Genomic DNA, 13,518 nt, shown 5'->3' with positions numbered 1-13,518 from the left:
ATGGAGTTCAGAAATAAAGTTTGTTCCTGCTTGAGTGGCTTGGGATTTGTGCCCAGCCAGACTGCGGCATTTGGCGGCCCGTGCGGGGAACGCTGGAAGCTCGGAGGTAAGTGAAATTGCTCACCCCTGAGGGAAGGCAAGAGAATGGGTGACCATTTCAAAAAACAATGTGTTCTTGTTTTGATTTGTTTTGTTTTTGTTTCAAGCTGCATATCCATAGAATTTTCTCAGGCAAACTTGGAACAATGGTTGGCTCAAGGTTTGAAGTTTTTCAGCCCTGAGGAAGAGATAGAGATAGATCACGAAAATATATTTCAAGAAATGAGGAAAATTGATACAATGATTTTTTGTTCCGTTTTTGTTTCATTCTGTTTCAGTTTTGTTTTGTGTTATCTTGTTGGGTTGTGTTATCTTTATAGTAGATTAGAAATTAGTAAAAAACAAACCAAAAGAGTGTTAAGTAAATTGTTAGAGGTTCAGACCATGAGGAAAGACATTTTAGATCAAGCAAAAGAGAAGGTCTCTTGAGCTAGTCAGACAGAGGAAGAACTATCAGGGAAAAAGTTACAACAGGAGGCTGCTACTAACACCTTTCTATCACCAGAGGGCGTAAGTGTCCAATCAGCTGCTCCAACTATAGAGACAACATATCCTCTGGGGTCCCCAACCACCGTAGTTGATAGATGGGATCCTGAAACAGGACCTCAAGGAATAGCATGCCCTGTACTTTAGCAGGCAGGAGGGCAGCAAATTCACTGTGCTTTAGATTTCAAAACAGTGAAGCAGTTAAAGGAGGCTGTAACAACCTATGGCCATCAAGCACCCTTCACTGTAAGCATGGTCAAATCTATTACCAACTTGGACATGACACCAGCAGACTGGGATAGCATGTGTAAATCTGTACTAAATGGAGGACAATATTTGTTATGGAAGGTTGCCAATGAGGAATTTTTTTGCACGGAGACGGCTAGGTGAAATGCAGCTGCTGGTTATCCTCAGAGAAATCTAGATATGTTGTTAGGAAAAGGACTTTATGAGGGTCAGCTGCAACAAATTGCATATCATCCAGCCATATATTCACAAATTGCTGCAGATGCAGTTAGGGCATGGAAGACTTTACAAGGACATGGAGATTTACAAGGTCAGTTATCTAAGGTAATACAAGGAGCTAATGAACCTTACGCTGAATTTGTAGATAGGCTTATTCAAACAGCTACCAGAGTTTTTGGGGACACAGAACAAGCAATGCCATTAATTAAACAACTGGCTTATGAGCAAGCAAATCGTTGGTGCAAAGAGGTCATTAGACCATGGAAACAAGGAGATTTAAACACATATATTAAATTATATAGAGACATTAATGAACAAGGGCAAGTCTTGGCAGCTGCAGTACAACAGGCTTTAGATGCCAGGCCAAAAACATGCTACAATTGTGAACAAACAGGACATTTTAAAAGGAATTGCCCCATAGGAGGAGGGTTTAACAAAGCTAGATATCAAAGGAGTAGAATACCGGGTATTTGCCCACGATGCTGTAGAGGGAGACATTGGGCTAATGAATGCCGTTCTCAAACCACCATAGAGGGTACTCCGTTATCAAAAAATGGACAAGGACCAGGTGTTTACCCACGATATCGTGGAGAAAGGCATTGGGCTCCATTGCCAAAAAACAGACAGGGGGCCCAATGCTCCGGGGCCCATGACCACAAATATACGGGGCACTGGAGGAACCCAGCGACAGCATCAGGGTAGTGCCCAGGACACATTGTCCAATAGATCTCTCATCAGACAAACCAGAGGAAGTGCAGGATTGGACATGTGCGCCTCCACCAGAGTAGTACTAACTCCAGAGATGGGAGTTCAAATCATTCCCACAGGGGTAAAAGGGCCTCTTCCCCAAGGAACAGTAGGCTTATTATTGAGACGCAGTTCTTCTACTCTAAAAGGACTTATGATAAGTCCTGGGGTAATTGATCCCGATTATGAAGGTGAAATAAAAATTATAGCCAGTTCTCCAAGGGGTATATCAGTAATTTCACCAGGAGATAGAATAGCACAGTTATTAATAATACCCAGCCTGCATGATAAATTTTCTGGTAGTACTATAGAAAGAGGTTCCAGGGGATTAGGCTCCACAGGTGTAGATTGGGCTATGCTGTCTTTAAATTTAGATTCTCGCCCAATGCTAAAACTAAATATTCAAGGACATGAATTTAATGGGCTACTTGATACAGGTGCAGACATTAGCATCATATCTCGTCAAGAATGGCCAAAACATTGGCTGTTACAGCAAGCCACTCAAACGCTTCGAGGCCTAGGAGTGGCGACTAATCCCCATAGAAGTGCAATGGTATTAGATTGGAAGGATCCTGAAGGATGTGAAGGAACTATACAGCAATATGTATTGGATCATCTTCCTATAAATTTATGGGGACGAGATGTCCTAGATCAATTAGGTTTGACATTAACAAATAACATCAATCCAAATGCGCCCACTATTAGGGCTAGACAAGGTTTTAGGAAAGAAAAAAGATTAGGAGAACAAGAACAAGGTATAGCAGCACCAATTCAAATAAATCAAGGAATAAATAGACATGGGTTGGGTTTTCAGAAGGGGTCACTGAGACAATAAAAATTACTTGGAAATCAGAAAGACCAGTATGGTTTCCTCATTGGCCCCTGACTAAAGAAAAGATACAAGCAGCCCATGACCTGGTCAAACAACAATTAGTGGAGGGACATATACAATCTTCCGTATCTCCCCATAATACTCCCATTTTTGTCATTAAAAAGAAATCTGGTAAATGGAGATTATTGCAAGATTTAAGAGCCATTAATAATGAGATGGTTATTATGGGACCTGCTCAATCGGGGATTCCCCAATTGTCTGCTTTGCCAAAAACCTGGTATGTTTTAGCTATAGATATTAAAGATTGTTTTTTTTTCAATTCCAATTCATCCTGAGGATAGTCTACGTTTTGCATTTACTATCCCTGCACTGAAGTTCCCCATCAGAGATATGAATGGAAAGTACTCCCTCAAGGGATGGCTAACAGCCCAACTATGTGTCAAATTTATGTTAACAAAGCAATCCAGCCACTTAGAAATCAAAATCCTATGCTAAAAATAATTCACTATATGGATGATGTTTTATTAGCACATAAAGATAAAAACACATTGCTAGATTGTTATGCCACACTTACAAATTTATTAAAAAATTATAATCTAGAGATAGCAATAGATAAAGTACAATTAAATTTTCCAATTAATTATTTAGGAGTTCTATTATCCTCAACAATGGTCCATCCACCAAAAATTCAAATATGAGTAGATCAACTCAAATCACTTAATGACTTTCAAAAGTTATTAGGAGACATAAATTGGATAAGGCCTTATCTAGGCATACCAACAGGAGAGTTGGGACCTTTATTTGATATCCTAAAAGGTCCATCAAATCCAAATTCACCCCGCATGTTAACGCCTGAAGCAAGAAAGGCATTAAAAATTATTGAATCATATATGGAAAATATGCATTTGGATAGAATTGATATGTTTGCCTTTAATATTTATTGTAATACCAACAAAAAATATTCCTACAGGAGTATTTTGGCAAGAAGGTCCATTATTGTGGATACATTTATCTTATTCTCCTAACACTATTCTTACTAGGTATCCTGAGGCTGTAGGACAATTAATACTCTAAGGAATAAAAGCAGCAAAGGGAGTGTTTGGAATTTCTCCCAATAAAATTATTACTCCATATATTATGGATCAAATTGATGAGTTAGCTAATGAGTTAAATACTTGGGCAATAATCATGTGTAAATCTAATGTTTCATTTGATAACCACTTACCATCTAATCCTTTGTTGTCTTTTTGGTCTTCGCATCCTGTAGTTTTTCCAAAAATGACAATAAAACACCTATCATGAATGCTCCAAATATATTCACTGATGGGTCAAATAATGGTACAGCAGCAGTAGTTACCCCTGATAAAACTTTTACATTTTTAGTACCCAAACAATCAGCTCAAAAGGTAGAGCTTAATGCAGTTTTACAAGCTTTTGTGATGTTTAAAGATTCTGTATTTAATTTATTTTCTGATAGTCAGTATATAGTTAATGCTATAGTATCCCTTGAAGATGCTGATAGGATTTCTACTTCCTCTACTGTTTTCTCTTTGTTTTCTACTATACAAAGTCTAATCTGGGACAGAAAAGATCCATTCTTTATAGGACATAACAGGGCACATACAGAATTGCCTGGAGCCCTTAGTTTGGGCAATGATTTAGCAGATAAAACTACACATGACATACATATTTTCTCTACACTAGAAGAAGCTACAAATTTTCATAAAAGGTTCCATGTCAATGCTAATACTTTACAAAAGCATTTTAAAATAACTAAGGAACAAGCTAGACAAATAATAAAACAATGTCAAATTGTGTGACCTTTTTACCACAAGTTAATCTTGGAGTCAATCCTAGAGGACTGATACCTAACCATATTTGGCAGATGGACATCACACACTTGCCAGAATTTGGAAAATTAAAATATTTGCATGTTACAGTTGATACTTCCTCCGTATTTTTGATGTGCTCCCTTCATGCCGGAGAAAAAACTAAATATATTATAGTTCATTGCTTACAAAATTTTGCCACTGTGGGCGTTCCAAAACAGTTAAAGACAGATAATGGTCCTGGTTATACTTCTACCTCTTTTAAACAATTTTGCTCATCATTTGGCATTACTCATATAACAGGAATCCCATACAATCCACAGGGACAAGGCATAGTTGAAAGAGCTCATCAAACTATTAAAATGTACTTATTAAAGCAAAAAGAGGGAATTGGAAAGGGGTATATATCCCCCAAAGGTAAACTTAACATAACCCTTTTTACTCTAAACTTTTTAAATTTGGATTCATCAGGGCTCAGTGCTGTGGAAAGGCATATGTGTCCAAAAAATGTACATAAGCCTAAGGTACTTTGGAAGGATATTCTAACAGGACAGTGGAAAGGTCCTGACCCAGTGATTGTCTGGAATAGGGGTTCTGTTTGTGTGTTTCCATAGGGAGAACAGCAGCCAATTTGGATTCCAGAGAGACTAACCAAAGCAATTTCTACAGACCAAAAAGAAGATGATTTGACTCAAATCCATAACAGCTGATATCCAGAGCTCCAGCTTGGCTATTCTTACATCTGCAACAGTGGTTCTCCCACACCTGGAAGCTAATGAATAATGAACATCATTAAGGCCTATTTCAAATGTAAAAACCTTGGGGCTTGCTTGTGGGAATACCTTCAGGGCCATTATGCAAGTTACAGGAAAAAGGATGGGATATCCAAAAAAGAGTCAAACCCAGGTGGTAACCAGGATGTCTTTTTTCAATATCTATTTTATTATTGCCTTTTCCCACATCATAAAGTTTTATTTTGTTTTTTGAGCTCATACAGACCTAGGTTAATGTTTTTCTGATCAGTTTTATTTTTTGACTGTGGAGTTTTTAAACATTGCAATGGAGATTTCACCTGTGTAAAGCTACAAGGCCTTTACTATTGTCTTATGTGTTATATGTTATGTGTGCACACTTGTGTTTTGTGTTGTATGTCTGTATGTGCATATGTCCATATATCATATATGAGGAGCGCTCATGAAAAAATGGATCCGAATTTTTTTTTTTATTCACGTGATTTAAATGGTTTAATTTAAATTGGGTAAACAGCTGTTGAGGATTGTTTTAATATGTGAACAAATAAGGAGGTTAACAGATCTGTTTGTTTACTTTCATCTTTCCTTTTCATTATATTTAATAATTCTGTTCAGGATAATGTAAATTGTTCAGAAAATTGTTTTCTTAGTACCTGTTGGAATGTTACATAATTTCTTTTTAGCCATCATTGCCAGAATTCCTATCTTCCTCCCAGTGCCGGTGAAGACAAAGATAAAACCAAACTACAGCTTCTTCGATAGCTATCACAGTAAATTGTATAAACTGATGCATCAATGAATAATAACTCAACAAGTGATGCTCAATCAAGGAGTCGATTTGCTTTGGGAGGAAATGGACATATTGATGGATTCCTCTGCTTTGAACTACCTGCAGAACTTGCCTGGACTATGTATCACTTGTATGCATTGTGAACTATCTGTTAGTGCAGCAAATTGTGGTGGTTCTGGGGCATCTTTGCCGATGGTGTCATCGGTGGTACAATTTGTCCAAAAAGAGCTGTCATTTGGCTTGGTGTCGTGGCATTTTTGCATCCTCCTCCCTTCTGCTAGTGATGGTCTAAAATTTGGAGGCCAACAGAGGTGAGGCAAAGAACCTCACCCCCCCCCCACTGGTGCATAGGCCTATCCACAAGTATGGTTGTATGCTGGCCCGGTAGTCAGTGACGGGTAAGATCCAATTGCAGTGGTACCAACCTAAGACAGGAGGCTGACGCCTTGAGGTCAGCTCATCCGATGATGGGTAAGGACCATATGTAGTATTGGACAACCTAACAGGCACGGTCCCTAAGCCACATGCTTGGTGTTTAATTAAACAAAAGAGGGGAGATGTTGAGGGCCACAGCCAAGTTGGAATGACGCATGGCATTTTTGCCAGAAGTAGTGGTTGAGAGGTGACACCAGCAAGCCATTAAGATGATGACTTTTGAGTTCTCGTGGAGTTCCCGTTGAGTTCCGGTTGAGCTCTCTCGGGGATTCCTGAAGAGTTCTCATTGGTTGGCGAAGTGCCAGAGGAGGGATTTTCCAGTTGGTGGTTCCCGGAGGAGCTGTGTGGCGTTCGGGAGAGTGCCCAGGAAGCATGTGTGGAGTGTGCTGGTGGAATTCAGAAATAAAGTTTGTTCCTGCTTGAGTGGCTCCTGATTTGTGCTCAGCCAGACTGTGGCACCATCTACAGCCAGAGGAATGAGAAGTTGTGTTTCATTTGTGTATAATATGTCAAAATGCATTCTATGTCATGTATAACCAATTAGAACAACAAAAAAGTGTCTGTTTAGTTCTTTTGCCCATTTATTAATTGGGTTATTTGTTCTCTTGGTGCCAAGTTTTTTGAGTTCTTGGCATCTTCTGGATATTAATCCCCTGTTGGAGGAGTAGATGTGAAAGAACTTCTCCTAGTTTTTCTCTTCATGCTCTTGTTGCCTTTGCTGTGTAGAAGTTTTTATATTTTATGCCATCCATTCATTGATTCTTCTTTTATTTGTTCTTTTTAGCTATACATGAAAGTAGAGTATATTTTGATACATTTATGCAAACATGGAATATAACTTATTCTAAATAGAATCCAGTCTTGTGGTTGCACATGATGGAGATTCACTGTGGTATATACATATACATACATAGGAAAACTATGTCAATATATACGTACACAGGAAAGTTATGTCAGATTCATTCTATTGTCTTTTTTTAAATTCCTGTCCCCCTTCTCTCCCCTTCATTCCCCTTTCTCTAAGCCACTGAATTCCTATTCTTCCCCTCTGCTACCTTTGTTGTGTGTTAACATCCAAATATCAGAAAGAACATTCATCCTTTGTTTTTTTTGGGGGGGGGATTGGCTTATTTCATTTAGCATGATAGTCTACAGATACATCCATTTACTGGCAAATGTCATAAAGTCATTCTTTTTTTATGGCTGAGTAATATTCCATTATGTATATGTAGCACATTTTATTTGTCCATTCATTTGTTGATGGGCACCATAGCTTAGCTATTGTGAATTGAGCTGCTATAAACATTGATGTGGCCCTGTTACTGTAGTATGTGGATTTTAACTTATTTGGATATATACCAAAGACTGGTATAACTGGGTCAAATGGTGGTTCCATTCTGAGTTTTCTGAGGAATCTCCATACTGCTTTCCATTGTGGTTGCACCAATTTTGCAGTCCCACCAGCAATATGTGAGTGAACCTCTCCTTTCACATTGTTGCCAACATTTATTGTTACTTGTATTCTTGATAATTACCATTCTGACTGGAGTGAGATAAAGTATCAGTGTGGTTTCAATTTGCATTTCTCTAATTGCTACAGATGTTGAACATTTTTTAATTACTTATTGACCATTTGTATTTCTTATTTTGTGAAGTTTCTGTTCAGTACCTTTGCCCATTTATTGATTGGGTTATTTATTTTTTTGTGTTAAATTTTTTGAGTTCTTTATGCATCCTGGAAATTAATACTCTGAGATACAGGTGGCAAAGATTTTCTCCCATTCTATAGGCTCTCTCTTCATACTCTTGATTTTTTTCCTTTGCTGTGAAGAAGTTTTTAGTTAGATACCTTCCCATTTATTGATTCTTGATTTTTACTTCTTGGGTTTTAGGAGTCTTGTTGAGGAAGTGGATTTCTAAGCTTACATGATGGAAGTGTTGGGCCTACATTTTCTTCTGGTAGGTGTAGGGTTTCTGGTCTAATGCATAGGTCTTTGATCCACTTTGAGTTGAGTTTTATGCAGGGTGAGAGATAGGGGCTAAATTTCATTTTACTACATATGGATTTCCAGTTTTCCCAGCACCATTTGTTGAAGAGGCTATCTTTTCTCCAATTTATGTTATGGTGTCTTTGTATAGTATGAAATAACTGTATTTAGTGTGGGTTTGTATCTGTGTCTTCTACTTAGTTCCAATGGTCTTGTCTTCATGTCTGTTTGGTGCCAATACCATGCTATTTTTCTTACGACAGCTCTGTAGTATAATTTGAAATCTTGTGTCATGATGCCTCCAGCATTATTCTTCTTGCTTAGGATTGCTTTGGCTATTCTGTATCTTTTATTCTTCTAAATGAATTTTTTTTTCAACACGAACTGCTACATTTTATTTTTGCACCAAAGGAAAATAAAAGAACCAATTTACTAAGCAGCTCAAAAACTGTTAGTGTTCAATGATCAAGAAGGAAATGAGGTCAGAAAGCAAACTTTTCACTTCCTCCCAAACATATTATTGCAAGTATCACAGAAACAATACTGATTTTCAACATACAGAAGTTAAGCAAAAAGGAGAACACTGAAGATACACAGGTCAGACTGGGAGCAGTGATCCAAAAAGCTTGAATAACCAAGCAGCTCTTTCTGTCCATATTCCAGGCTCATCAAATTCCTCCTATTTCAAAGTAGATATCCACATGCAGAAATCTGGGCAGCTCCAAATATATTAGTCTAGCTGTTTCACATGGCATCTCCATAAGCCGGGCCCCAACTCAAATTCTGTACAGGAAGTTCCCATTGCTGTCAAAGAACTCCCGTCCCCTCTGCACTACTTTGCTGCTGAAGTTCTGGTTCCGTAGCTCCCCCATCTTCAACATTTCCAGTTTCTCATCACTTGGCAATCCATTACTGTCAGTTCTTCTGGTGCCTACACAATCATTGGAGTATTTTTGCAGCTCTCTCTGATGACCTAAGGCTGCAGTGATAGGCTCAAAGCTTTCCTTCTTCAAGCCCTGGATTCCTTTATTCCTTCCCTTTTGTCTCAGTGCATTTGTACTGTGAGTTTTTGACTCTATCACTGTCAAAGCTGTGCTGTGATGCTGACCTTCAGATGAGGTTTCATCCCCTGGCATCAGAAAAGAGTTTGATACAGAGTGGCCTGCAGCAAGTGGCTTCACGGTATCTCTAGAGCCCTGGAGCTGCCGGAGTGAGTGGGCAAACTCAGCTTTCTTAAGAACTTTTTGATCCTGCTTCAGTTTCTGTTCCAAAGTGGGTACAAATTTACTTTTTAAAACCCTTCGGATAACATCGGTGCTGACATCAAAACCTTCAGCCAACCTGGGAACTGACCAGGACTCAGCAAATTCCTTATGTAAATACCGTATCTGCTCCATGGCTTCCCATGTCAGAGTTCTGGGTGGGGCACCTGGCGCCTCCATTTGCCTCCGAATTTTCTGGAATCGAATTGCTTTTTTCTGTCGTTTCAGAGTGCTGGGGGAGAGAACCAATGGCAGAAGCCATGCGTGGAAGCAAGATGGGTGTTTGAAAAGTCTTGGGCTAAATCACCAAGAGCCCAGCCCTCATTTGTGTCAGTAAAGGCCACCGGGCCATGTTTGCCAGCTTAACGCCGCTCTGTACACCGACCCAAAAATCTAACACCTACAACAATAACTGCCCGTAAGCATGCTGAACTATCTAAAAGTGTAACGAAATATACGTCACTAGCGAAGGAACCTGTGGTTGCAAGGGAGCTGAACATCTGTCCCTGCGCCGCTAACAACAGGTAAGAAATTAGAGTCACAGTGGAGACGGCTGGAGGACGCCTGGCGCTAAGGGGGCGCGGCTTGAAGCGCCGAGGCCCAAGGCCAGCTTCAGGCTGAGGGCCGGGAAAGGAGCTAGTACCTCTCGACCTCCTGCAACTCCCTCTCCTCTGGCTCCCAGTCGGAATCCGGGTCCGGCTCACGGCCCATAGGGCCTGAGCCCGCCAGCCCCCGGGTCGCGAACCCATAGCGAGCAACAGCAGTACGGACTCGGCCGCCCAGCAATAGGCTGAGGGTAACTGCCATGGCGAAGTAAACCAGGCTCCAGCAGCCCACTACCCTACAGCCTCCAAATGAATTTAAGGACTTTTGTTTTCTAGTTCTGTGAAGAACGTCACTGGTATTTTAATGTGGTTTGCATAGAATCTGAATAGTGTTTTTGGTAGTATGGCCATTTGACAATATTAATTCTACCTATCCAAGAACATGTGAGGTCATTCTGTCTTCTAAGGTCTTCAGTTTCTTTTTCAGTGTTCTGTAGTTTTCATTGTAGAGGTTCTAAACTCCTTGGTTAGGTTTATTCCTAAGTATTTTATTTTGAGGTTATTGTAAGTGGAATAATTTTCCTTTTCAGAAGATTTATTATTGGAATATGGAAAATGATTGATTTATGTATGTTGATCTTGTATCCTGTTACTATCAGCCCTAGAAATGATCTTGTGGAGGGTTTTTTTTTTTTTTTTTGAGTCTTCTAGATATAGGATCATGTCATCAGCAAACAGAGATAATTTTATGTCTTCTTTTCCTATATGTATCCCTTTAGTTTCCTTTTCTTATCTGATCATTCTGGCTAGAGTTTCAAAAACTATGTTGAATAGGAATAGTGAGAATGGTTCTTGATTTTAGAAGAAATGTTTTCAGTTTTTCTCCAGTATAAGTTGGCCTTGGGTTTTACAATGTTGAAGGAAATTCCTTCTATTCTTAGTTTCTCCAGCATTGTTAACATACATGAGTGCTGGATTTTGTTGAATGCTTTTTCTGCATCTATTGACATGATCAAATGATTCTTTCTTTAACTATTTTTGTGATGAATTACACTTATTGATTTACATATGTTGAACCAATCATGCATCCCTGGAATGAACCCACTTGATCATGGTGTACTGTCTTCTTAATGTGTTTTTGAATGCAGTTTGCCAATATTTTATGAGAAATTTCTGCATTTCTGCTCATCAGTGATATTGGTCTGAAGTTTTCTTTCCTTGATGTGTCTTTGTCTGATTTTGGTATCAGGGTGACTTTGGCCTCATAGAATGAATTTGGCAGTATTCCCTCCTTTCTCTTTCATGCAGTAAATTGAGGAGATTGGCATTAGTTCTTTATTAAAGAACTAATAGTAGAACTTGGCTGAGAATCCATCTGGTCCTGGGTTTTTATTTGTTGAAAGACTTTTAAATTGCTACTTCAATTTCATTGCTCCCTATCAATCTGTTTGAATATTATATATCCTCATGGTTCAATTTGAATAGGTCATATATGTTTAGGAAATTCTCAATATCTTCTAGATTGTCCAGTTTATTGGAATACAGTTTTTCAAAATAGTTTCTAATAATCCCCTGGATTCCAGAAGTGTCTGTGACGATATCTTCTTTTTCATCTCTAATTTTGTTGATTGGATCTTCTGTGTTTTTCTTTTGGTTAGTTTGGCTAATGGTTTATCAATTTTGGTTATTTTTTCAAAGAACTAACTTTTTGTTGAATTCATCCTTGATTTTAAAAAATTCTCAATTTTAGTAATTTTGGCTCTGATTTTAATTATTTCTTATGTTCTCCTGATTTTGGAATTGGTTTGTTCTTTCTCTAGGGCCTTGGGGGTGTAACATTAGATTTGTTATTTGGTATCTATTTTTTAAATGTAAGCAATAAATGCTATAAACTTTCCTCTTAGAACTGTCTTTACTCTATTCTAGAGATACTGATATATCTCTATTCTCATTTGTTTCTAAGAATTTTTAAATTTCTCCTCAGCTTTCTTCTATGATCCATTCATCATTCAAAAGTGTATGATTTAGGGGTTGGGATTGTGGCTCAGTGGTAGAGTGCTTGCCTAGCATGCATAGGACCCTGGTTTCGATCCTCAGCACCACATAAAAATAAATAAATAAAACAAAGTTATTGTGTCCAATTACAACTAAAAAATTTTTTATAGTGTATTATTTAATTTCCCAATGTTAAAATTGTTTTTTTAATCTCATCAATTTTAATTTTATTCCATAATGATCTGATAAGATGAGAAATTTTCTTTTAAATTTTTTTTGTATTTACCAAAACTTGCTTTGTGCTCCAAAATATCTATTTTAGAGTAAGTTTCATGTGCCACTGAGAAGAAAGTGAGTTTGGTTGTTAATGGATTAAATAGTCTATAGATGTCTGTTAGTTCCATTTGATTAATAGCATTTTTTAGTTCTCAGGAGTCTTCACTTAGTTTCCCTAAAACCTATCTAATGGTGAGAGAGAGGTATGTTGAAATCACCCAGTATTGTTGTATTATGATCTATTTGATTCTTTTTATGGAGACAGGTTCATTTTATATATATTGGTGCACCAATATTTGGGCCATAAATTTTTGTAATCATTGTATCTTATCATTGGATGATTCTCTTAACCTAATGAATGAGTTTGTCTCTTCTGATTAATTTTTACTTGAAATTTACTTTGTCTGATACCAGAGAAATTACTCCTGTTTGCTTTTGATCTCAATTTGAGTAATAATACCTTTCCTATGCTTTTGAATTCAGTCTGTGGATGTCTTTGCCTATAAGGTGAGTCTCTTATAAACAACTTATGATTGGGTTATTTAACTTATTTAATTCATTGTGTCAATCTATATCTTTTAATTAGAATTTAGACCTGCAACATTTGGTGTCATTATAGAGAGATAATTTTTATTTTCTGCCATTTTGATTTATTTCAAATTTGTAATTCATATTTGATTTTTTAAAAATCAACTATTTGGGGGGCTGGGAATGTGGCTCAGGCGGTAGCGCACTCGTCTGGCATGCGTGCCGCCCGGGTTCGATCCTCAGCACCACATACCAACAAAGATGTTGTGTCTGCCGAGAACTGAGAAATAAATATTAAAAAAAATTCTCTCTCTCTCTCTCTCTCTCTCTCTCTCTCTCTCTCTCTTTAAAAAAAATCAACTATTTGTCCAGTGAGAGTCATCTCTATGCTTGTTTTCATTTTTATTTTTTATTTCTTCTGCATTAAATATTTCATTGAGTATGTTTTGTAGTGCAGGCTTAGAGATTGTGAATTCTTTTAGTTTCTGC

At 38.0% G+C, this 13,518-nt stretch overlaps 1 protein-coding gene across 1 annotated transcript; it reads right to left on the bottom strand.

Moving 5' to 3' along the window:
• Positions 1 to 8,805: 8,805 nt before the first annotated feature.
• LOC308641860 (neugrin-like) lies at positions 8,806 to 10,531 on the bottom strand. Its single transcript, XM_081280445.1, has 2 exons — positions 10,329 to 10,531; positions 8,806 to 9,917 (listed from the first exon to the last, which is right to left on the bottom strand). The coding sequence occupies exons 1-2, from the start codon at positions 10,490 to 10,492 to the stop codon at positions 9,200 to 9,202; spliced, it is 882 nt and encodes a 293-aa protein (XP_081136571.1). The 5' UTR covers positions 10,493 to 10,531; the 3' UTR covers positions 8,806 to 9,199.
• Between the last annotated feature and the right edge of the window lie 2,987 nt (positions 10,532 to 13,518).

Source organism: Spermophilus citellus, assembly GCF_964194105.1.
Source record: "Spermophilus citellus genome assembly, chromosome: 2".
Taxonomy (NCBI): Eukaryota; Metazoa; Chordata; class Mammalia; order Rodentia; family Sciuridae; genus Spermophilus; species Spermophilus citellus.
This window is presented reverse-complemented; position numbering and strand designations above follow the sequence as displayed.

Excerpts from the sequence above, each read along its gene's own strand:
- LOC308641860 (XM_081280445.1), bottom strand. The coding sequence starts at position 10,492 with ATGGCAGTTACCCTCAGCCTATTGCTGGGCGGCCGAGTCCGTACTGCT. Across the intron at positions 9,918-10,328 it reads GAGTTGCAGGAGGTCGAGAG|CACTCTGAAACGACAGAAAA; the intron begins GTACTAGCTCCT and ends TCTCTCCCCCAG.